The sequence below is a fragment of the Tetrao urogallus genome (genome assembly GCF_951394365.1).
Source record: "Tetrao urogallus genome assembly, chromosome: 24".
NCBI classification, from domain to species: Eukaryota; Metazoa; Chordata; class Aves; order Galliformes; family Phasianidae; genus Tetrao; species Tetrao urogallus.
Genome location: NC_136837.1, coordinates 4,576,764 through 4,603,074, shown reverse-complemented (window position 1 = coordinate 4,603,074; position 26,311 = coordinate 4,576,764). Strand labels below are relative to the sequence as shown.

The 26,311-nt window shown below is 45.7% G+C and overlaps 1 protein-coding gene and 1 long non-coding RNA gene across 2 annotated transcripts; both read right to left on the bottom strand.

Moving 5' to 3' along the window:
• Nucleotides 1-1,221: 1,221 nt before the first annotated feature.
• Nucleotides 1,222-21,215, bottom strand: IGFN1 (immunoglobulin like and fibronectin type III domain containing 1; the record flags this gene model as incomplete). Its single annotated transcript, XM_079546413.1, has 23 exons — nucleotides 1,222-1,562; nucleotides 2,048-2,347; nucleotides 2,666-2,861; nucleotides 3,640-3,728; nucleotides 4,201-4,503; nucleotides 4,824-4,952; nucleotides 5,368-5,541; nucleotides 5,955-6,254; nucleotides 6,810-7,106; nucleotides 7,666-7,807; nucleotides 8,641-8,765; nucleotides 9,268-12,210; nucleotides 12,313-13,380; nucleotides 14,027-14,299; nucleotides 14,870-15,041; nucleotides 16,015-16,128; nucleotides 16,731-16,905; nucleotides 17,216-17,261; nucleotides 17,756-17,803; nucleotides 18,635-18,734; nucleotides 19,193-19,332; nucleotides 20,571-20,693; nucleotides 21,197-21,215. 23 exons carry the CDS (start codon nucleotides 21,213-21,215, stop codon nucleotides 1,222-1,224), a joined length of 7,617 nt encoding a protein of 2,538 aa, XP_079402539.1.
• Nucleotides 21,216-25,520: 4,305 nt separating this feature from the next.
• LOC306955064 lies at nucleotides 25,521-25,982 on the bottom strand. Its single transcript, XR_013792598.1, has 3 exons — nucleotides 25,946-25,982; nucleotides 25,720-25,854; nucleotides 25,521-25,576 (listed from the first exon to the last, which is right to left on the bottom strand). It is a non-coding gene; the product is annotated as an uncharacterized lncRNA (long non-coding RNA).
• Between the last annotated feature and the right edge of the window lie 329 nt (nucleotides 25,983-26,311).

Here is a 26,311-nt window from a genome sequence, read left to right as displayed (position 1 = left end):
GATCTGCTCACGCAGATACAACTGGGTCTAGATTTCCATTCATTCTTGTCCACCCACTTTCACTGCCAGTAGCACAGCCTCATGTTGCCCTGTCTGAGAATTGCTCTTACACAGATAAAGCCAGCAGCCCAAGCAGTGAGAGGTGAGGCAGAACGGTCTCACACCTTTGCATGTCTTCTCCATGCAAAGTCTCATTTTGGCCAACTGTTTTTCCCTCTCATCTTCTGAGTTTCGGAAGCTTCTCATTTGTATTTTAAAGGTCGTAGAAGAAAATCAGGATCACACAATTCCCAAAGCTTTTCCCCACCGTTTTGACTACGATGCAGCATCCTGTTCAAAATGCAACTACTGGATCTGAAAAAGCACTCAGACTATATTGCACATCTGAAAACAGACACGTAGCCTTTGTGCAGGGCCAGTGCTCAGAGAAAACCTTGTTCACACTGGAGTGCAGAGGAGGTTTCAGGAAGGTCCTGTCACAGGCAGGAGTCTGAAAGTAAGAGGAAGAGAAGTAACTCAGCAGGGGAACGGGCTGACAGGTATACTCCTCAAATGTTGGAGGGTCAAAAGGACCAGCATCTGAGAAAGGATTTATTTGGCCCATTTCTCCATTCATACAATCTCACCAAAGCATCCTGACCTACATACAGAAACATGTCTCAAACTGAAGGATATTTCATGATGAACTGAGTGAACTGCCCATGAAATGTGTCCATAAGTCCATTCCCCACGTGTCCCTCGGCCAATGGCGCTCATTCTGCACCCACATCAGAACCCTCGTTGACTCTGGCCAACTTAGAGTCACTCTTCCCTTCTCATTGCCTTTGGTCAACCAACCCCAGCTTCTCTCTCTCTGTTTCACCTTCCTACCACCCAAGTCTTCTGTCCTGCATCTCCTTCACTGTAGAGAAATCTAACCTAGATATTACCTTATTAAATGAAGTCTGGATATTTATTCCTAAAAGATTTGCTCAATGTCAATCCAAACTGCTGCACTCATGAGGAAATCAAGTATTTTTCTTTCTCCACATTTGCCTTTCCATTTCTGTTTCACTTTGACCACTCTGTAGGTTAATTAAAAGTTCCATAAAGCATTCCAGACACATTCTGCATCTCAGGATACTGCTCCTATCAATACATACACCTGTATGGCTACTATTTTTAAGGCGTCCTAACACAATAACGTTTACCTTGACACCACACAATGAAAGAAAGGGATGCTTAAAGACCGTTACCTTTAATAGTGAGGGAGGCTTTGCTGAAAGCACGGCCCAAATCATTGGTGGCTTCAACCATGTAGTCACCTTCATCAGCCTTGGAAGCACCAAAGATCACCAGGGAGCAGACACCAAAGTTGTTTGTGCCAAAGTAGGAAGGATTGTTGGAGAGGTCTCTGCCATCTTTGTACCACGTGATTTTGGGGGGTGGATGGCCTCCAACCGCACAGCTCATGCGGCACTCGGTGCCAGTGATCACCACGTGAGGCTTCAGGGGGACAAGGAATCTTGGCGGCTGGTTCTGATTTACTCCCTTGTACTTCTGTGGTCTGACTTGAACGTCAGCTGGTGGAAGAAGGAAAAAAGCCTCGTACAACATTGCACACAATCACTCAGGCGCTGCTTCATGGGGATGGAAGTCAGAGCAAAGGATTGGCTCAAAAGCACGGCAATTAACGTCTGGCATTCTGCACCTCCTCGTCTGAGATGCAGCACGCCTGTGGATTGTAATTGCTGTTCCTTCTCAAACTGGCCAGGGTGTAACTTGCAGCCACAAGCATTAGTTTCTGCAAAATTCAAGCCCTAGATGTTGCTGGGAATTAGTATCACAAATTACCTGACATGGCAGGAAACAAAGGCCTGCAACAACAACCATGGAGAAATGATAATCCTTCCCTACCAAAATGGAATTTCTTAGGGTGTTCTCTATGCACTCTCATTTTGGGCAACTAAATGCTTACAGGAGGAGGGACCTATTCCAATGTGGTAGAAACAAGGAACACAGCACAACAACAACATCACACAGATGGCTATCTGTAAAAGCATTTTACCCTTTTGTTTTCGAATTCTCCAAGGCTGCACAGTGTCGGATGGACGACTGGATCCCAAGTAATTTTTTGCCACTACCCTGAAGTAGTAATCCCTGCCTGGGATCACACTGGTGTACGTGAACTTGTTGGTGTAGATCAGGTCACCCACCACGTGCCACACGCCCTTCCGTGATTCGCGTTTCATGACTGTGTAGTAGAGATTGCTTTCCCATTTCTCAGATGTTGATGGCTCCCAGGTTACTGTCACTATATTTGGCACATTCTCTCTCAGTTCAATAGGTCCAGGTGGTTGTGGGATATCTGTCAGATGAAAACAAGCAATATAGAAGATGCAGGGAAAGCAGCACAGCACCCTAAAAGCTTCAAGTCCATCACGTATTTCATGATTGAGCTTTTGGGAGACACCCTGGTCATCAGATGGGACAAAATTCGATTCCTTCTCCAGATGCACAAGCTTGTTTGTTACTAACTGAGCTTCTGCTGCATTAGACCGAACTGCTGGGGCTCCTTCCCTTCTTGTGGATAAAGGTAAGAGAGCTGAACTCAGTCTACTGCCTACCACATATTCACCTGTAAGTCTGTTATGCACACAAACACAGAAATGCAGGTGATAGTTACCCGTAACTTGAACTTGGAAGCTGAATGTTTCTCTTTTCCCTGTCCCACTCTTGAGCTCAACAGTATAGATGCCACTGTCAGTGAACTCAGCTGCTCTAATCAGCAGCTGGGAGGTACCATCCTGGGTGCTTATTTTAGCACGGCTTGGAAGAGAAGCTCCATCCTTTAACCAGGTCAACACAGAATCTGGAGGTGCCTGTGAAGAATAACTGGTTACAGCACAGGTGCTTCGCCTCCAAATGACAGTTCTGTTGCCTCATTAAAATGCACACCTACGTGACACAGCTAAGGGTTGCATTGGAATATCAGAGATTGGCTCTAAGAGCCCTGGATACAGAGCTGCTCAAGAGTTTCTCAGTACAGGTACAGCTGTCAAACAAGGTTTGCTAGATCAAAACCAACAGACATCAGTAGTTAATGTTTTCTACTTTAAAAAACATTTGCTTGTTTCTGAAAGAAAGAAAAATGTCCTTGAAGCGCTTATTTCTATTTCTCCATCTTTGGGCTCTACATTCCAAAAGAGCAGCTGAGTTGGAGCAGATCAGCAGTACGCACACTTTACCTTCCACACTCCTCCTGATATCCCAGACTTCACCTGTCTTGTTCCAACCTTATGTCACAGCACACTGGATTTCTGTAAGTGACAACTTATGCCCTGCTGTGCAGGAAGACAAACGCAGTCAAGAGAACGTTGCTAGAAGTGCTACCCCCAAAGGCTTTCTGAGGGAGCTGGAGATCAGTTCCAGATGGTGGTAACTCTGAGATGGTTGGATGGAGAGCATTCCAAGCACTTTATTTGCTGGGGTTACTGAATGACTATGAATCTCATAAACCACGAATGTCAAGAGTGACAGCTGAATTATTTTTTCCTGTTTTCCTCATGCAGAAAGCATACGCAGCACAGGCAGATTAAAGGATTTGCCCAGTGTCTTGTACACATGGAAAAAAAAAAGGATTTCAATCTGAAAACTTACCTCAAAAGGAATATTCACTCGAATGGCGTTTCCTGCTTTTATAAGCAGGAAATTTTTCACTGTTTTGTCTATTATGAACCTGGGAAAAACTGGAAAAGACAGTGATTACTGTAAACAGTTTTATGTTATGACATAATCATCAGCTGACAACTCAGGTGCATGTGCTAGCCTTTCCAACAGCTTGTCTGCTGGCCGTTGATAAAGACAGCAGTACAGCAGAAAAAAAGTTCCTTGATTCACTAGCAGAGTTCTTTGCTAAACACTGCACCTTTCATGTTTTATTGTTTTTTTACCTAGCACTCTAATTAAACGAGAGGAAAGGATGTTCAGCTACGTTCACTACAGTGTTTGCATACATCTGATGTCTCAGCCATGGAAAAAACTATGGCATGCTTCACCCCCTCACACGGATGATCCTCTGTGTAAAATGACACGAATGCAAAAAGAAATTGCAATGGACACTTATGGGGAGCTGGACTAAGAGCACTTCTTGATGCTCTCAAAAATTCTTTGTGCTTTGAGGGATCTTGAAGAGGAATAAAAGCTGATGTGGAGACTTACCAACGGGACGAACAACTTCAGTGAAAGCTTCAAGCTCTGTGGCTTCTCCTGGGCCACAGTCATTGATGGCTCTCACACGTAGGAAGTACGTCTCCTTGGCTTGCAGGCCTTTAATTTTGTAAGTGGTCGTTTCTATAGGAAAAATGTTGCATTTGGTCCAGCTGAGGCTGTTGGCAGACCGCATCTCCACGTCGTAGCCTTTCGCACCACTTCCCTCTTCTGCTTCAGGTACGTTCCAGGTCAAGGTGACACTGCTGCTGTCACTGATGGTCATTTTAAGGTCCCTCACTTTACCTGGACGTTCTGGAAAGGGAAATTTCATTTAATCTATTTTTCTGGTATACGTGTACCCTCTTTTCAGTCACTTCCTGAGATCCCCAACGTTCTTGCAGTGCATTGGATCTCCACTCTGCACAGGGCATCCACCATATCCTGACTTCAACATCACACAGGAAATCCTTCCATTCCTCTCTCATGCAGACAGCTCACGCTCAGCCATGAAACATTCCCCATTTGTTATCTTCACATACTTCTACATAGCACTGAAAACACTGCCTCCTCAATAACATCCCAGTCTCCATTCAGGTACTCCCAAGACAGAAGGATGGTGGCAGTTCACTTACTTGTGGAGTCCCGAGCAAAGGCAGCTTGTGATGGTGCACTGATATCTCCCATACCAGAAGCATTGACAGCTGCCACACAAAATTCATATTGCAGACCCTTCTTGAGATCAGTTACTTTCAGCTTCTTGTCTGCAGACAGAAAATGAGAACGTTGGCTTGAGTGAGCAGTTCCCCAAGCAGAAAACAGTGAGACAATGTTGTACTTTTAATCCATGCAGAACAGTAGACTGAATCCTCAGGAGTAAAGTACAAATGCAGTCCCAAGTTCCCTTGTCTTCTCCTATCCTGGAGCATGCACACTTCTGAGGCGCATTCATTGTATTCTATTCCAAAGAAAATATTCTTTGAGAGCTATTAAGCTACAGACAGGACAACGTTGCTTTTCCTTATAGGATAATCCTAAACTCTTCTATATCAGAGAAGAGCCTAGCCTGCACCTGATGGATATAATAGCACATGTTACCTTCTGATCTCAACACAGATGAGCTCTCAGCCTTTTTTCAAGCCTTTCAAACTCGTTCCAGGGTTTGAGTGAGCCACCCACCTGCTATGGGCACACTGTTGACTGGCATCCAGGTCATGCTACCCATCTTGCGTTTCTGAACGATGTACCCCGAAATTCGGGAGCTCCCAGTTTTCCGAGGTGCTTTCCAGGATATTGTGATGGTGTCTTTGCTGACACCGACGATCTCGGGAGGATCTGGGGCACCAGGTGTAGCTAAGAAAGACATCAATGGTTTATTATTAGAATGCTTCTAGTGAAAGATATGGAAATACACCTGCAGGATCATTTCTTCCAGGTTTCTCCAATGTATTTATATGGGTGTATTTTGAAAATCTGACTGAGACCACTCTGATCACTTTCATGGCCTCCTCTGGACCCACTCTAAGAAATCCACATCTCTCCAGCACTGGGAGCCCCAGAGCTGCCCTTGACCTACTGACCACACTCTTTTTTATGCAGCCCAGCCTATGACTGCCAAGCCCAGATTTGTGTGAACACTTCACAACCATGACTCAGGTTTAAATGTGTAGCAACATCCAAAACGCAAGCAGTTTTCTTGACGTGAAACTCTGATAATGAATTTCCCATAGGGTTTTGGGACACCATCACAACAAGTTATTCCTCACCTTTACTGATTGTCACCACCTCATTTGATTCCAGTGCATCGCTGCTTCCCTCTGCATTCACAGCTCTCACTCTGAAGTAGTAACTCATGTCCTGTTCCACTTTGCTGGTAGTGAACGTGGTGCAGCTCCTGGGGGTTTCTCCCAGAGTCACCCAGTCGCTCTTGCCCACCTGCTGTTTCTCAATAATATAGTTTTGTACTGGTTTGCCCCCATCATCTTTCGGGGGATTCCACTGAATGGTGACATCATTGGCAGAGCTTTCTACAATTTTCAGGGGTCCTGCAGGTCGCTGTGGCTTGTCTGAAAGACAAACACAAGCAGCTCAGTTCCTGATCCAGATGCATTCCCAGGCTTGGAGCAGACAGTCTCGCTCACCAGCAGAGACTCAGTTTCTGATGGTACATATGCCTACTCGCAGATTGAAATCCAGGCACTTAAGCTGTCTCTTCAAATGTCCACTCTTCTAATTTTGATAAGGGAGGAAGCCAGGCCCTTGCTCCACGGGCTGACTGTTCTCATAAGCATTGCACTAAGAGAACAGACATTTATGGCAGGATTGAATTTGACCTTGATGTTGTGTCTGTAGATTTGCCTGCTGTGTACAGCCCTACCTTCCACAGTCTCCCAACGTTCAAAACTCAATTAATGAGGCTGTCCAAAATGAAACCAGACACGTGTCGTATTAAAGGGCAAGTAGCACGTCAACAACCATTGCCTGCATCTTGATCTATTGGAAACACAGCCTTGTTCACCCTGGAATAGCTGGTAGTCTTAAGCAAGGCTGTGACCAGAAGTACTGGTTCTGCTCCCTCAGCCTTATGATGGAAGCCATCGTAGATGTGATGGGGATCTTACCTATTACCTCAACCTTTAGGTCAATATCCAGGATTCCGCTGTCATTCTTCAGCCTGACTTTGTAATCCCCACAGTCCTTTCTCTCTGCATTGGAGATGGACAGCATGGTGAAGGTGTCTGTTTTATCAACACGAATCCTTGAGTCATTTCCCAGTTCTATTTTGTCCTTTAGCCACATTGCTCTGACTGGAAGCCGGCCCTCAAAAGGGATCTTGATCACAACTTTCTCCCCTGCCTTGGCCACAGTAGGAACGCTCATTAAGTTTTTTAGGAGAATTTCATTCACCTGTGGAGGATCTAAAACAACAGTGCAAGGTCATTAGAAACTGCAGATCAAAGAGGATAAGGCAAACCTTGGAGGGAAGGACTTTCCCCCGTTCATTGCTGCTCTATATTCCAAACATACATTCCAAAATATATTCCAAATAGTTTAATTTGGTTCTCTGGGGGCTTATCCAAATCAGTCCATGACACTGCAAAAGCATGTACCTTCACCTTCATTTGTACACTCAGTGCTTCACACTGTGCACTTTGCTACAGGACAATTTTCAAATAGCATTTATGGCATCAATTTGCTCCTTCGCACTGGAGCAAATTTTCATCAGCAGCACAAGAATGAAGAGCCTGGTTTAGTAAAGCAATATGTGCACCCACCAAGTCTTTAAATCAGTAGTGAGAAGCTTTGCACGAAGGCTCCACAGTTATATTTTTATGTACCAGCTTGTTACATCTCCCAGATACTAATTACAATTAAATCCCAATAGCCAACAATGGGTCCTGAGTGAACCTGCCCCATTTCAAGCACTGCAAGGCCAGCATTCTGCACTGAAAGCACGGGTCGTTTGAACAGACTCACCTTCAACAAAAATTGAAGCTTCAGTTTTTATATCTCCAGCTTCAAACCTATACTTCCCAGCATGAATGTCTTCTACTTTGCTAATAATGAGTTTGTGGACTAGACCTTCCTTCTCCAAAGTGACTCCTTCCATGCTTGTTAACTACAAGATAAAGATAAAGAGTACTTTCATTCTTAAATTCAAATAAAAAGGAAACATTTATGAATGTCACACATGTTTCATTTCAATATTATCCTGGGATTACATACCTGCTGACTAATTCACCACCACAAAGGCTTGAATCAAAGTTCATTACCATAAATAGAAGCGTTAATTGTACCTCTGCCCCTAAAATACTACTGTCACCAAAGCCTCTTTTTCTATTCTTAATGCTAAAACTTTGGTCCAGGCTCCAGGATGGCACCTTGGAACTTTTGACAGTATCACACAGATCCCCCAGTCTGACCTGGGTTGCTTAATGTTCTTTTGGGATATAGAATATGATGCCTACACTTGATTCTAAGCACTAATCTGAATGAATACTTCTGGTGTTATGCCTGCCTGAAGATCATTTGAAGGTTTTCCTTTATTTTTTGTGTATCTCTCTGACACACCGAAGAAAAGAAAAAGGATTGCAGCACAAAGTTTTCTTTCCATTTCATGGCCTCATTTCATCGCCACCTATGTAAAAGAATCATAGACTGGCTTAGGGTGGAAGGAACCATAAAGGTCATCTGGTTCCAACCCTCAAATGGAAAACACAAAGGAAAATCCAAAGCTTCCTAAGGAGGCAAGGATGGAAATGTCTTGAAGCAGGAAGGTGAAAAAAAATCTTGGTGAGTTTCTAACCAGAATATTTAAACAGTCTCCTGCAGAGTCCTTCTAGGACCATACTCAGAGCAGAGGGATGGGCATCTTGACATGATACTCAATGAGAAGCAAAGTCAGAGAGCAGGGCATTACCAAGTGAAGAAAACAGGCTAGAGGACACTTACCTTTAACCCATCCTTAAACCAGGTTCCTGTTAAGTCGTGTCTATTGACAGCACACGACAGCTCAGTTGGTTCCCCTTTCAGGACTCTGACATCAGCTAACTGCTTGTTGACACGAGAGCGTGGAGCTGAAAGTTCAGACAAGAAAATGTTGAAAAGATGCTAAGTCTGTCTTGCACTGACAGAGAGTGCAATGAGGAGAAAAGACAGTTTTGGTTTCTTTAAATACATCTACCTCAGTCATAACACGTTGTGGTGGGTTTTTTTAATGATGATGTTGGCCAGTTGCACTGAAGGACATTCTAGTTGGCTGCATACAATACAGTCCTTGGATGTACAATATACTTCTCGTGTGCTTCTTGCAGTTCCACTAGGCATGTGCAGCCCCTCCACCATACACATAAGTTTTCTCATTTTTACAGGTTTTGATGCTGTCATCTTGCTAGTGCAGCCACTGTTAACATTCAAATGGCTGCATACACAACATTCTTCTTTCCTGAGTGTTCTCTAGCCTCATGTCTCCCAGTCTCTACAAATATAAAGGGCTGCACCACCCGAAATGGAGGACCCAGAGCCTGTTCTTGTTTGTACCAAAACGCAAAGATCAGTGGCACAGAATTAAACACATACCTTTCAGATCATCCAGGTGATGACGTCTTCTGTTTTCTGTACTTTCTGTACTCTTCAAGAAATCACCTGCTTTAATATCAAGGCTAGGTCCCTGTTTTCTCTGGCTTACTGAAGGACCACCATGAAGGGCTGACATCTGATCAGAACCCTGTGAACTTTGACTGGGAATACCTGGCTTCCACCCACTAAACAATTTATCGTGGAATTTGCCCTCTGCACCTCCAAAGGAGGAATCCCTGTCGTAAGGAGAGCCTGACTGTCCTAAATCCCTGGCCTCAGCCCTAGCATCACCTTGACCGGAAAGTGATTCTCTGTCGTGGGATGAACCTTTGTGCTCTGATCCTCTCAAATCACTGGCAGTCCCCTTCCCAGCTTCACCATATGGAGATTTGCCAGCACGTGAGTCCAGCCCATATTCGCCAGCCTTTCCAACAGCACCAACCACACCTTCTTTACCATGGACTGAGTACAACTCGCTCCCATCGCCTCCCAATCTGCTAGCACCGCTTTCCCCAGCCCTGGATCCAGCTGACCCATGTGCAGATCCAGCACCTCGTATGGCAGAGCCACCAACACCCCCACCTTCTGAGGACAAGCCAGCTCCTCCTGCTCCACCCAGAGACCCTTGAGCTCTGCCCAGCATAGCATCCCGACCATGGTGAGATCCCATCACTGCTTCGCCTCCTGAAGGAAAATGAGCGGCTCCTGACCCAGCTGCTGCTGAGAGACCACCTTTTCCATAGGAAGAGCCAGCGTCCCTTACACCAGCTATACTACCACCAGCCCCAGCTGGGAGACCATCCTTCCCATATGGAGACCCAGCTGCCCCTGCACCACCTAAACCTGCAACACCAACACCAGCCCCAGCTCCAGCTGGGAGACCATCCTTCCCAAATGGAGACCCAACTCCACCTGCACCAGCTAAACCTGCAGCACCAACACCAGCCCCAGCCCCAGCCCCAGCTGGGAGACCATCCTTCCCATATGGAGACCCAGCTGCCCCTGCACCAGCTAAACCTGCAACACCAGCCCCAGCTCCAGCCCCAGCTGGGAGACCATCCTTCCCAAAAGGAGATCCAACTCCACCTGCACCAGCTAAACCTGCACCACCAACATCAGCCCCAGCCAGGAGACCATCCTTCCCATATGGAGACCCAGCTGCCCCTGCACCACCTAAACCTGCAACACCAGCCCCAGCTCCAGCCCCAGCTGGGAGACCATCCTTCCCAAATGGAGACCCAACTCCACCTGCACCAGCTAAACCTGCAGCACCAACACCAGCCCCAGCCCCAGCTGGGAGACCATCCTTCCCATATGGAGACCCAGCTGCCCCTGCACCAGCTAAACCTGCAACACCAGCCCCAGCTCCAGCTGGGAGACCATCCTTCCCAAAAGGAGATCCAACTCCACCTGCACCAGCTAAACCTGCAACACCAGCCCCAGCTCCAGCTGGGAAACCATCCTTCCCATATGGAAACCCAACTCCCCCTGCACCAGCTAAACCTGCAACACCAACACCAGCCCCAGCTCCAGCAGGGAGACCATCCTTCCCATATGGAGACCCAGCTGCCCCTGCACCAGCTAAACCTGCAGCACCAACACCAGCCCCAGCTGGGAGACCATCCTTCCCATATGGAGACCCAGCTGCCCCTGCACCACCTAAACCTGCAACACCAGCCCCAGCTCCAGCTGGGAGACCATCCTTCCCATATGGAGACCCAGCTGCCCCTGCTCCAGCTAAACCTGCAACACCAACACCAGCCCCAGCCAGGAGACCATCTGTTCCATATGGAGACCCAACAGCCCCTACACCAGCTAAACCTGCACCAACACCAGCCCCAGCTCCAGCTCCAGCTGGGAGACCATCCTTCCCAAATGGAATCCCAACTCCCCCTGCACCAGCTAAACCTGCAACACCAGCCCCAGCACCAGCTGGGAAACCATCCTTCCCATATGGAAACCCAACTCCCCCTGCACCAGCTAAACCTGCAACACCAACACCAGCCCCAGCTCCAGCAGGGAGACTATCCTTCCCATATGGAGACCCAGCTGCCCCTGCACCAGCTAAACCTGCAGCACCAACACCAGCCCCAGCTCCAGCTGGGAGACCATCCTTCCCAAATGGAATCCCAACTCCCCCTGCACCACCTAAACCTGCAACACCAACACCAGCCCCAGCTCCAGCTGGGAGACCATCCTTCCCATATGGAGACCCAGCTGCCCCTGCTCCAGCTAAACCTGCAACACCAACACCAGCCCCAGCCAGGAGACCATCTGTTCCATATGGAGACCCAACAGCCCCTACACCAGCTAAACCTGCACCATCAACACCAGCCCCAGCTCCAGCTGGGAAACCATCCTTCCCATACGGAAACCCAACTCCCCCTGCACCAGCTAAACCTGCAACACCAACACCAGCCCCAGCTGGGAGACCATCTTTCCCAAATGGAGACCCAGCTGCCCCTGCACCAGCTAAACCTGCAGCACCAGCCCCAGCTAAACCTGCAGCACCAACACCAGCCCCAGCCCCAGCTGGGAGACCATCCTTCCCATATGGAGACCCAGCTGCCCCTGCACCAGCTAAACCTGCTACACCAACACCAGCCCCAGCTGGGAGACCATCCTTCCCATATGGAAACCCAACTCCCCCTGCACCAGCTAAACCTGCAGCACCAACACCAGCCCCAGCTCCAGCAGGGAGACCATCCTTCCCAAATGGAGACCCAGCTGCCCCTGCACCAGCTAAACCTGCAGCACCAACACCAGCTAAACCTGCAGCACCAACACCAGCCCCAGCTCCAGCTGGGAGACCATCCTTCCCATATGGAGACCCAGCTGCCCCTGCACCAGCTAAACCTGCAGCACCAACACCAGCTAAACCTGCAGCACCAACACCAGCCCCAGCTGGGAGACCATCCTTCCCAAATGGAGACCCAACTCCCCCTGCACCAGTGCCACCAATGACAGCCCCAGCTGGGAGTCCATCTTTTCCATATAACGGCCCAAATTGTCCTGCACCAGCTGCACCAGCTGCACCAGCTGCACCAGCTGCACCAGCTGCACCAGCTGCACCAGCACCACCCTTTCCATACATAGAGCCAGCACCTTCCAAACCAGCACCACCAAGCCCTGCTTCCATTCCTGCTGGTAAACCATCCTTTCCATAAGGTTCACTTGACTGACCATGCTTACCATACAGATCCCCCCTTTTAGCTGCAGTAGCATCAACACCTGCCCCAACTGGCAGACCATCTGGACCGTATAAAACCTCCATTTCTCCTACAAAGCTGCCACCTGCACCAGGCCTGCCCCCATCTCCAGCTGGAACACCACCTGCACCATACAGCAAGCCAGACATTCCTGCCTGACCTACATGACCACCAGCATCAACTAACAGGTTGCCTTTGCTGTAGGGAGACCCTATTTCTCCTTCTCTATTTATACTGGCTGCATTCATATCAACTGCAGCAGGCAGACCATCCTTGCTATAGACAGAATGCGCACCTCCCGCTCTGGCTGAACCAAGATTGATTCCACCTGACACAGAACTTCCATCAGTGGCATCTAAACTCTTCATACCACCAAAGGCAGCTCCAGAACTAGCATCACCTAGTTTAGCAATCTTGTCATGCCACGAGTTCGCACCTTCTGCATCACCCATGTCAACATCAGCTGCACCTAACGTGCTATCATGTCTACCATCTACAGAATGAGATTTAGTTCCTCCTCCTAATCCATCATCAGTATCTCCTCTGCCTGACATAGAACCCTGACTGTGTACATGCCTCAATCCAATTTTGTCTTCTCCAAATTTTAATCCAGTGTCCTCTTCTTGAGAAAACTGCCCAGGCCCCATGATTTCATCTCCGATTTTGTGCAGCCCTTCTTTTCCTAAAAATTTAAATTCTCCATCAGCATCAGGGGAGTAGCCTTGACCGCCGCCGTGGTCACTCCTGTGCCAGCCACCTCTTTTCATGCCAGCATCCATAGGGTGATCTTCATCGCCAACATACTCTTCATGTTTAAGCCTCTTAGCTCTGTCTTTATCTGGCGTTCCCTTCTGATGGTCAGATTTTTCATGTTCCTCATCCTGTATCTTTGCCTCTCTGGCACCTGTATTGAAGACGTAGTGTTTGATTGGAGGAGAAATAATTTAGAGCAAAAGAAAGATAAAAAAGCAACAGGCAATCAGTATGTCACCGACTGCATCAACAACCACAGAAAACATGTCAGCATTAGTTACTTCATTCTAAGTCACAGAAATACAATTTATTTCATTTAAATAAACTTATATTCAGTTCAAACCCTAATTTTATTTGTCATACTAAGCCAGTTTTATATTTCTAACAACTACTTTTAGCAAAGCTTGCTTGTTACAAAAGAACAAAACAAATAAAAGCAAAAAGGAAAAACCAACTCTTAGGAATGGAAAAAAGAGGGCACATCTCCAGCAGGATGAGTCCAATTAATAGGACCATAGGCAGTATCTGGGATTCATTCCTTCATGCCTTCTTCCTCCCTCCAGCCCTGAATGAGTTACAGAACATCCTATGCACAGAGAGTCCATCTGTTCCCAACTCTGAAGCAGGATCTCACGTCAGGACAAACAACAAGGGAAAATGCTGTCACATCTCAAGAGGAAAGGAGGTCCAATCGGACTGCCGTTTCTACAAGCACTACTTAGAAACTAGAGGCTCCTCATCTCCCTTCTCAGCAACCAATAAGACATTGAGGGAACATGATTTGGAGTGTCACTTACGCTCTACAAGAAGCCAAGCCCTGGAGGAGCAGAGTCCAGTGTCGAGGGTGTACAAGCCGCTGTCAGCGGTCACAGCATTTTTGATGATAAGCTGGTGGTTCAGACCATCAGGGCTCACAGAGATCTGGTGCTTCTCACTTGCCTCGAGGGGATGGGCTTTATGCAACCACACAGCATCAAAGCAGGGACTGCGCAGGACACAATCAAACACAACATCTTCGTCCTCGTGACAATGCAGATCTCTGAGCGGCTTCTGAAATCTCACAGGGATGGCTGGAATGGAAAAAAAAGAAAGGAAATGGAGCCAGTTCTGTCTTCCCAGAAAGATGTGTTGCTGTTGAAAGAAGAAAGGAAGTTGCTATGCCTGTGAACACTGCATCAGGCAGCAAAAAAAACCTGGGATCTGCTCCTGTGCCCAGTTCTACAGGATAGAAAGGCAAGTTTTGGTCTTTTTGTTAATCTTAGCATCAACATTTATACCACCCACCACTGCGATGTGCCGTAAATTTGCTGTCATTAATCTATTTCAGCAGCATGACATCACCATTAAGGTTGGCAGTCATTATTCTGAGCTGACAAAAATGCAGCATAAACTCATGAATTTGTCCATTGCCATCCAGAGCTGAGAACCCGAACCTCGTCCTGTGGAATACAAATGCAACATCCATCCACGACGATCACCTGTTCTGTACCTGTGTCATAAGGAGCAAACCCTTATGTGGCAACACAAAAACCACTTTTCTGCTGTTATCAGCTGTGGCTGCTGAGCTCTGCATATGGCCCTATGTGAAAAATAAATTCTTGTTACAGCTGCCCATTACCCATATCCAACTCAAACCTTACATTCAGCGTCCAGCTCAGTTGAGAAAATAGGTACATCCTCCACTCTGACTTGATACAAGCCTGCATCTTCTGGATGCACATCGTTGACAATAAAATGATACCTCTTTCCAATCTGTCTAAGGTAATACTTTCTGTATTCATCCCCTGTTCCATAACGGACCTTCTCACCATCCTAGGAAGAGAAACAAAGCACTCTCAGAAGCAGCATACAATTAGCAGAGGGCATTTAAGAAAAAAATCAGGCTAATTTTTTTGCTATGAATGCTTTCTTGATACCAACGAGAAACAAGAGAAAAGTCTACACTCCATTCCAACTTGCAGTGGGCAGTGCTCACTGTTCATACAAAACACAGGCAATTAAATGTGCAATAAGACCTGCACAGAACTGTGTCTGACTCTCACATTAGGCCAAGTGTTTTGTGAGCTTATGTAAGGTTTTGAAGCTTAACTAACACACAGCTGCTGCAACTTTGAAGATTTAGTATCTCCACAAACAGAAAAACAGGCAAGTTTGCCACTCTCCCATGCGTGCCACATCTGAGCCCCTTGCCCTTGCTGTGACTGCACAGATTGCAATTTGGAAGCCCTTACTCTGACCTCTTCTTTAATTCAGCCCATTTTCCCCTGTGCTAAAGCTACTAACGACAATTCTACTGAAATGTATCTTCCAGAAAAACATCCAGAGCGCCGATCACAGCATGCAACATCACAGCAGAGTGACTACAGGACTCTGTGGGATGTCTTCCTTCCTGGATATCTCCTTTCACAAAATTGAATTAGAATGGCGTATAACACTCAAGTGAATTTAATCTGTCTTTCCAATATGAGAGCACAGAATTTGTGCATCCTGAAAGCCATAGTTAGAATTTCCTCTTACCTGAAGAGCTCTGGAAGTCAACAAGATGTCAGTAACTGGCTGAAGTCTTTCTGCTGTACTAGGATCAATAAATCCTAAGCGATATTCACCACTAAAAACTATCTGGACCGCCAACCCAACACTTTTTACCTAGTCAGGTAAGGACTCTGCAATGGACAGACTTCTTTAAGACACTTTCTTGCTCCCAGATGCTGCCCAATCAATAAAGTATTTCATGCAGACAACTACAGCGCCAGAAGAACTGGCCAACTCATTTCTCCTCTCCTACCTTAAGCAGATAAATGTTGCTGCTAGCACTTTTCAGGTCCATCTCCACAGTAAACGAAGCACTTCCATCCTTGTTGACCTTAATGTGTTCCATGTACCTGATACTGTGAATTAACTGGAAAAATAAAACAAAAACAAACCAAAATTAACAACAAGAATTTAGTAAAAAGAAAGGTTACCATGACAGAAGTCCTTAAGCTGTTGAACTAGTGTGAAATCTACCTTCCATCTGCACAGAAAAGAGCCACCTCTAACTGCATGTGTATGGAAGAAGCACCTGTAAGTTTCCTGAGTTGCCTCCTGTGGGCAAATTGTATTTAACGTGTGATGCCCTTCATACAACCTACAACCTCTTCCTGCCCAGGTTTCCACATGGTTTGTATGTGCATATAAATCCCCAGTTTGGTGTTCAAATTAGCTAAATTGTGTAATCAACTGTCTCTGAGGATATGCAATTTAATCAGTGGATCATCCTGAACTCAGGATCTCCTGAAATTTATGAAGTCAACTTCAAAAAAGTCAGTAGCATTTCGGTCCACATGTAAAAAACAGGACTTTAAAGCATCGCCGCAAATCATTCCTTGCCATACAATAAAATTTTCACCTTCAAAGCAATTTAGGAAGGTCTCAGTCCGTTTTCAGAAGCTACTCAGTAACTGTAGGACTTGGCAGTTTGTTTAGAACTCGGTGCTTTCAGTGCTTCAGAGTTTATCCTACCTTTGCTTGTTCATTCTCCGTATCCTTCCTCAAATCCTGCAGCGCTCTCAGCATGCCACGGAAGTCAGAAATTCCATACTTGATACAGATTCTCTCATAATCTTTCTTATCTGCATGCAGTAACAGTTGGAAGACCGCATCTTTGTCCAGTACTTTTTGTTTTGGTAGTGGAGCCCTTAGAACCAAGAAGAAAAAAAGATATATCAAGAAATTTGGACAGAAAACAAGGCGTCTTATTCCTCTACACTTCGTCCTCTTTTCAGCTTTCTCTGTTATTTCTGTAGTTTATTCGTCCCTGTGCACGCAGAAAAGAAAAAATGGGACCTATTGGGGCCTTTTGGCCTCACAGAGGGTGGCAGGTTGTTCTCCCACATCTCTCCATATGGTGAGCAACTTCAGAAACAAAGAGTTGTTTCTCTTTGAAGCTATCACACCAAGAAACATGTGGGAAGTTTGAAAATGGTCTTCATTACATGGAGGCTTACCGCTTCTTCAGCGTCTTCTTGAGGTCCTGAAGACTCTTTTTCAAATCTATTACAGAGGACAAAAAGGAAAAGGAATCATTAATTGCAACAGCTCAAAGCCCTATTTTAACATGTCATCTTACCCAAAGGTAAGCACCAAGCAGACAGTATGCACAGAACTCTAGAAATTTATCACCTTTCTCCTACTCCATTCTTTGCAAGTTTGGGGTAAGTTTCGAGGCCACAAAAGACAGAGAAACTCCTAAACTATATTGCTGGGTTTTTTTTCCCCATTCAGCATGGAGACAATTTCTTCACGTTCCTTTTGTTTCTGCTGTAATGTCTCAAGAATTAATCATTCTACCCCCTGTTAAAGACTGGGAGGCGGGGGAGAGCTGGCAATGCTCTCCTGTTCCTTCCTCAAAGGCCTTTGGCATTTTCTACATTCACCATGCGTCTGACTTCGTGTTGATTCTTCTCCTCACACTAACCAAGGAGAACAAGTAGTAATGTGCCAGACTGAGCAGCGTTCAGTATGCCAAAAATATTCATCTAACTCACCTTCAGCAGGACGGCCAGTAACATAGTTTGCTTTCCTCTTAAAGCCAACTGGTAGTTAGAAGAGAAAAAACAGGAAAAACAATCCATCAGATAAACAAGATAACAGACTATATATCAGTAAGACTATGAATTATAAAACCAATACATCTGTCATTAATGCAAGAGGAAAATAAATTCTAGCTTGGATTTCCTTGTCAACTTGATGCTGATTCCTTGAAATATACATCCTTAACACTGTATTTCTACTGCAATTGCTTCTGTGCTCATTAGATGTCTAGGTCTCTACCCTATAAAGCTTGCATTTTAAGTAATGTTGGGAAATACTGATATTTCTTTAGAGAGCTAGGGTGCAAGGATTACCAGGCACAATGCAGGTAATTGCTTCCTAAGCTTATTTCATAGGTAGGTAGGTGAAGCAGACACTTCCAAAGTAGTTCACACCTTCAGCTCCAGTACAGAACAGTCAGCTATATTTTAGCCATGAAGAACACATCTCTCTCCACTGACTATGAAGGGGAACAGTGGGCTAGGTCAGGTGGAGACATTTGAAATGAAATGAGATGGATCCCCCCAAAAAACTGCCTGAATTGCCCAGCATCATAAAGGATCAAGTCAATTCAGCACTAAATCCAGAGCTTCTGAGCACGGTCTAGTGCAACAATCACAATATCCAGCTTCTTCTGTCTTTTCTTAAAGCTCATGTTGTCATGGAGCACCAAAGGGGGGGGAGTTGCCAGAACTCCAGTTCTCAGTGAGAAGAAATTAGCTCTCCACACTGCAGATGCTTGGACAATGCTCTGGGCACCCACTTGCAGAGGACAGCGAAGCCCAATGTTTGGGACCACAGGATACCTGCATTACAGAAACTGTCAATCCTACCTTGTATGATCCTGAGGCCAGCAGAACATGAAGCTTCCCCATATTCATTTACAGCAAAGCAACGGTACAAATCAGAGTCACCTGCAGTGATTTTATTTACCTTAAAAAGAAGAACACAGTAAGAACTCAGTCATGCACTGTGGTTCAGTTACACAAATCCTAACAAAACTTTACTTGCTGGAATTTCAGATCTTCTGTTCCTACAATTCTGCTCAACTTTTGTGCTGTTTCAGACCTGGTGACATCTTGATCAGCTTTTCTTTGTGAAACACTTAGACCATTTTCTCCCTCGACACGTTTCAAGAGAGGAAACCCACATCATGAAATCGCCTCTAACCTTTGGAACCTGCATCTATCTCGACCTTCAGATCCTCTTCCTACTTCATCCTGATCATCGTCACGTGGATGGAGTGATGAAATTCAGTTTCATGCTTTTCTAGTACTTGGTCACCCACACACTTCTAATTGCTGATGCTCTCACCCCCGGCACCCTCTGCACATTTATACATTTCATGGCACTCTTTGTTCTGTGTGTGCTCTGCAGTATTTGATCTTTACCTGCAGAATGTGTTCGCTTGTAGCTGGACTGTAGAACATCAGATATTTAGCAGGATCATTTATTTCTCCTTTTGCACGTTTCCATTTCACCTCAGGGGCAGGGACACCCTTGACCACAGCTCTGAATATGGCATTTTTACCTGTCAAAAGAGGCAAGACATTAGTTTTTGAACGTGAAGCCTCATGACAGGCTCCCTGTGTTATCAATAGAGCATTCTTCAGAGTAAGCCACCACTGCTGTACCTTAACTGTCTGTAAAGAACAAATGGGAGGGCCCATGCAGGCCAGGGTGTTTCCTCATGTGCTCTATACATGTAATCTTTTCTGAATACCTTTCTAATCTGCTGGCCTGGCACTCCCTTCCACTCCAAACACAACAGGCCCTGTTATTTGAGGATGCGAGGAAGGGAAAAGAGGATGGTGCTCACCTGTGAGCTCCCTCCTTCACCTCTGCTCCTCTAACAACCTGAGTATCCTTCATCTGACCATTGAAATCCCCAACAGCATCACCACTATTTAGTGCAAATGCTTTTTTTTTTTCCTGAAGAGCTTCAAAGCCATAGGAATACAATACAACAATTCAGAGATGTGACTCATGAGTAGGTAAGTGGGAGTGTCCCACTGGGATGGTAATGGAGATCAGTGGATGTAACTCATGGAGGAAACGATTACTATCTTTCCTTTGTAACAACTTCGGTCTTCAGATGACCCACAATGTAAAAGCATCTTCCCAGAAAGTCTTGCAATATTTTCCACACCCTTCTAAAGAGTCACCACCAAAACCAAGCAGGTACGGTGCAGCAAGCTCTGTTGGCCATGAAGCCAGCAGATTCTTACCAAAGGGCATTTCTTTCAAACTTCTTTTGAGACTGCAGTACCAGAACTACCTATTATTCAAAGCTGGTTCCAATTGATTACACTTCTGTCAAATTCTAACAGCTAGGAGTACCTGTTAACAGATACACTGAACAAAATGAAGCAGTGATGATATAATTAAAGATATTCACAGTGCATTTGCACAAACAGTGAACTCTGTTTTAGTGCCTGACCTTAATGCCCTAGTATTCTGTATACAAGCTATGCACAGCCTGTATTAGATGAAACAACAGAAAATTCAGACTGGATGATAGAGCACTGCCTTGCTTCATACATGAAACTTGCTGGTAGAAGGAAGGATACACCACTAGAGGCCACTGCACTCCTTCATAACATTTCAGGGGACAATGAGAATCGACACAAAGGCAGGAGAAGAAATGAAGGGTGCTCGAAGCTGATCAGTCTGCTGACTCAGAGTTGAGACATGGAATCAAGGCTGCAGGTCCACAGCTTTCACTGGTGGTTTGGGTTTCTTTCATTTATTTCTTTTAAAGAATCTCACCTTCCTGCAACGTTAGACTGACAGGTTTCCGCTCAAAGTCCGGTGTGCTGCATCCTTTTGGAATCTCATCCACAAACTGGGTAATGTGAACTCCCCGGATGGAAGATTTCTGGAGACTTTTCACTAGAAAGACAAGGAAAAAACCACATTCCATTAAGATAACATGTTTATGCCTTAGAAATGGTCTCACAATCCACATAATCTCCTTGTAGAACAATAACTGCTTCTGCTCAGCCTTTACTGAGCCAAGACCTCTCCATTCTTATGCTACAGGCCGGGAACACGCCTGAAGGCCGGGGGATTTCTGCCTGTGACTTTGTGCAGATCTACTGCAAAGCTATGACCAAAGTGGGAAGATCTGCAATCAAGATGGCAATCCAGGGGCAACGTCAGCTAACATTGCCTAGCAAAGCTTTGGACAGAGAATGCTTTACATCAATACAATTTCAAAATCTGGCATAAGGAAAGCACTGCTGCAAAGGTCAGCACAACCCAACAAGCCTATTAGCAGCGTCTCTCCTCGCCATGGTGAGGTAAACACCTGATTGCAAATAACACCAGGAACGAGTTGGGCTTATTCTCAGGTACAGTGCACACAGGTTTCACAGCTGTGACTGTTCTCTCACCTCCTGGACGGGTTGTCATGGTGCTTTGCTTGGCTGCTTGTGGTCAATACAAATAGACTACAGGTCCTCCTGCAAAGAAAAAACATTTCATTACTTGCAACTCAGAAGGGAAATGAAAGACCTCAATATTGCTTGCTTTTATGATGCAGCTTCTCCTTCCTCACTTGCTACATCCCAGCTGAGAAAGGCCTGCCAGGCAACACAGCTCTGCTGCCTCTTTCCAAAGCTCATAACAACAATTTTGAACCACCAGCACAACACAAACCAGGTAGGAAAATGCCTAGAGGGCCTAAATGGTAAACAAACACATCTAACAGCATCCTTCAGACACATTCCTCGTTTCCATGTCATCTGGCTTCCCTCCAAAACCTCCTCTCATGTTTCAAGCAAATATTACACCACATGGCACTCACATGGTGAGTTCTGATGGATGGTAAGAGCAGTTGCTGAGAAGAAAGCTACAGAGATGGATGTCTGAACTGAGGCATGAAGCAGAAGCACATCCTGATCTAAATTAGCTTGTCTAAATTAGCAACAAGCCTCAGTGCAGACCATAAGCTACTATTTACTCTAGAAGGAAATGGCAAAGTGTAAATTTGGCATTAACTAGTTATTGTCTCTTGTGTGACCCTTTGCTGAAGCTGCTTCTTTCTCTGTATTTATAAAGTGGTCAACATGTAAAGCAACACATCATCATCCTGCAAGCAAACTGTGCAAGCAGATTCCTTGTCATATGAGAGAGATACGGGCAGAAACTATTGAATTACTGAAGCTCTGAAAGAGCAATTAGATTAGATTCCCATGTGGGATTAAATGCTGTCTCTATTTACCCTCTGCACTCCTTCACTCAACACAAGAGTCACACAAGAACATGCAACTCTTCACAGCTTGAAAAGGCAGATGGTTTGGTCAGCACACCTACCATGTCCTTTCTGCTCCCTGATTGCTACACTGTGCCTGATGAAAGCTCTGGGTTGGACCCCAGCACTTCCTCGTCATAGGTTTGGTCAGACTTGTTTATCTGTGTGATACTTGGTTTCACTGAGGGTAAAACACAGCCAACAAAAATCACTTGTGCCATGTTTCACAGACCAAGGGCAGTGGAACTCAGTATTCTGGGGTCAAATTCTGAACCAAAAGGATAAGCACTGTTTCCCCACTCATCAGAAGCTGCAGATAAGAACACAGACCTCTCTCCACTGGCTCTAATGTGGTCCTCAGCCTAACCCTCATTTTAGGGCTCTACACACTACACTAACTCATAGCAACAGCAGGATCAACTCCTTGGAAAATCATTGTTTGCCTCTCTAACTTCAGTGCAGATGCATGTAAAACAATAGGAATGGAAAATGATACATGAGACTGTGAATGACAGCCAGTTCCTCTCTTTCCACCTCAGCTCCAATCTGGTGTGGGTGTTACATATCCGTATTCTCGCCTGCCTGCATTGATATTTTGGCATTATCATGTATCTATTTCTGATTAAAAAAAAAAATAATAATAATAATTAAAAAAGAAAAGGCTTCTAGTGCTTTAAGAATTGCAACTGCAGGGAAGGAAGAGCTTGTGGGAAGGAAAAGTGCAAAACTGACATCTCAGAAGACGTTTCCAGGTTGCAGCACGCAGGGCACTGCGCAGCACAGCCCTTCAGGGACTCCCCATCGCTGCCTCCCGATGGTCTTCGTTTGCCCTCCGAGGCACTGACCTGTATTAATAGCAAACACCATAATCCCCTACTGCCTCTTGCAGTCTTGCACCTTCCTAAACGTGTCACCACTCCACAGGCTGAAATGCCCAACTCTAAACAAACGTGATTGCTTGTCGTTAGCTTGCAACAGCGTTCCCCCAAGCTCTCTTTGCGTTTGGTTCACATTCACCCTTCGCTTCTCAGCTCTTCTTCCCCCACGAGGCAGTTCTGACAAGCATCTATACTGAAACATCAACACTGCGCTCAGGTCCAAAGCCATTGAGAAACTTTATGTGTAAACTGGTGAGTTTACTGGACCGTAAGTATTGCAGAAATTCACGTGGATTAAAGATAAGCTGCTGTGAGTCCTCACACTCCTGTGAATTCTTGTCTTCTGGAGAGTGAGAGTGAAGCATCTTAATACCACACATTGACTGCACAGTTAAAATAACAGTGCTGGAATATGCAAGAGAACATTCCTCCAGTGTAATTAATCCAACTACATCACATTTTCTCATGCCTTCCGTGTTAAAATGCGAACTTGAAAATACCACATCAGCTGGCACAGAAACCTTCAGAACCTGCCCTGCTTATTTCTAAAGATTTGGCTCCCTCATTACATGGATAACCTTGTTTTACCTTCACTTGGGTTCAGCCCTGATATACAGAAATCATAGAATGTTTAAAAGAAATGAAAGACAGCAAAAGCCTTCCAAAAACTGCCATGTTAGAATCCGTATCTCCACTCACAGCTACCTGTGCCACAGCTCTCCAAACTGACACGGTCACCGATGTTGCTATTTACTCAAAACAGGCAGCCAAATACTTCCAAAGGGCAAACTACCCCTCCTGTACGAAACGCTGCTCACCACCAGTCCTGGCATAGCAGGGCTAATGCTGGAAGGAGCTCAACACTCAATTCTTTGACAAGTAGCTCATCATCACGCGCTAGCCTCATTTAGATAGCCAACGCCTGGCTATTTGGTGCCCTTTGCAGAAGGCCATGTGGTCTTCAGCTGCAGAGATGCCCCCTCAGGAGACAGCAACAAAGCTTCCACTGCTCCCAATAGGGCAAGAGCAAGCCCTCGACCACTGACAACTACTGACAACATCTTTAAACCAGCAAAATAAAGCAGATGGGAGGTCTGCCTTTCATCCTGCCTGTCCACCAATCTGATGAGCTAACTGAGGAGCCCATTCCCTCTGCACTCAACCAGGCACTTGTGATAGGGTCACGTATCAGCTAAGTATACCAAAACATTTGGGAGTCATTTGGGAGTCCCAGGGTTCGGCTGTACTGGTAGTATCACAAGTAGTTATTTGTGAGCTTCAGACATGGAACACACAGAAAAGAGGTGAATAATGGCTGGCAGAGACTGGTGAACAAAGTTAGGTAAAATCCAAGAGAAGTGACAGGCAGCAAGGGACTGATGCACAGGGAATGGGTCCAGGAGCATAGGATGGACTGCAGACATTGGTGCGAGCACAGTACACACATGGCACAGAGCCATCAATGCAGACCATTGTAAAAAAATAAACAGTAACAGACACAGCATCCTTTATTCAGAGAGAGGTGAGGAACTGGAACAGGTTGTGTGGAGCAGCTGTGGATGCTCCATCCTTGGAGGTGTTCAAAGCCAGCTTGGATGGGACCCTGGGCAGCCTGATCTGCTGGTTGGCAACCATTCGAAACAGATGATCTTTAAGGTCCCATTCAACATAAATCATTCTAAGATTCTATTTCTCTTTGTAATTCATATAGAAAACAAGAGATCCCCAACCAAGTGAGTGATCTAAACACCAAACCGTTGCATGTTCTGCCTCAAATTCCAGAACTTTGCACTGGCAGATCCAGATACTCATTGAGAAGAAGAATCTTGTACTTAAAACTTCTCTTTCAGTTTTGGTTGGGCTTGTATTGTCTGCCAACTTTGAGCACTATTTGCAGCTTGAATCCTCCTATTTCAGAAGATTCCTGAAGAAAAATCTCATTCTTTGTTAAAAACACAAAACTGAAGGCCAGCAACTGTAGAAGCGATGACTTCATGAAAATTTCTGAGCAGGTCACAAGTGTTGCATTGATGAATGGAGGTCTTGTGTGGAGTGGGGAGGAACGCCCATGGATCAGATTCTGTGTGACTTATTCCTCCAGTAAGTCTATATTTGACTCCACCTTCCCTCCTGCCTCAGGGATTATAACATGATGGCTCACACTGCCCACAGTTTCTATGCACAGATACAATATAGCTGTGTGCTTGTGAAAGAGCACTGGTACAAAACACCCACAGGACTCACACACCATCTGTATCACCTGCGTGAATTAGAACAGTGGCGCTCTAAGAGCTGTGAACAGGACACTGAGGTTATGGCAGTTGGGTGAAGCGGGCGTGGGATGGCAACTCAAGCTCAAGCCAGTCTGTTCCTTCCAATATTCACAATACATCCACAAATTTCATAACAGACACGCATTTTCACACAGTCAATAAACTTGCAACAAGGTCTGCAGAGCAAATACATCACTTTTACTAAGCATCCAGAAGACAAGGCAACGTATCCCCTGCTTGCCATCACAAGACGTCTCCAAGATCAGAAACCATAGCATACCAATGCTACATGGTGCTCCATGGGACAACCAGAGCAGAACTCCAACAGCCTGCCATCTTACCAGGGAAATCAGTGTGTGCTGTAGGACACTGGGAAGACCCAGAACATTTACAATTTTCAGACAGCAGCATCACAGAGCAGGGCCCACCATGGCAGCGATGGCTGCATCTCATTCTCCCAGCTCTGTATCAGCCCTGCCACGTATCCCAGGAGACATGGCCAAACTCACTACCTTAGAGGTCGAGCTTCTGAGCTGATCCTGCTTTAATTCAATTCTGCTCCTCCCAGGAGCTGTTGGTTCGTTGCCTCAGATCACAGAACTCTTCATAGCAGTTGAAGAGGTCTCCTGGTCACAGATATTAGCAATCTGTATGGAAGAAGCCACATCCCTCATTAGTCTGACCTAAACATCACTAAGAAATACCAAAAGAAATGATACGTTCTTGTTCCCTCCTCACCTCTCCACTCTACTGGAAGCCAAGCCTGCACTCAGCGGCAGCCTCACCAGGATGTCTCTATAGGGTGCTGTCTGTGGATATAGGATTATATACCCTTGGTTCCCAGTGCAGCATGGGAAGCATGCTTGAACCCGGTGCCTTTGGCAAGCCTCAAACACGGCAGCTAGCCAGCGTGGTCAGATGCGACCATCAGTCAAGGCCATGCTGGATTTCCAAGTGCCACTTGGGTCAAGACTTTGTGTCTCAAGGTGCAAATATTCGTGTGGATCCATAGTTTAAGGAAGGGACAAGGCGGACATCCAAGTTTTGTAGGACACACCAGTAGCCTGGTTCTCAGAGTCACAAGTCCTTAGGAAATCTCCTAAG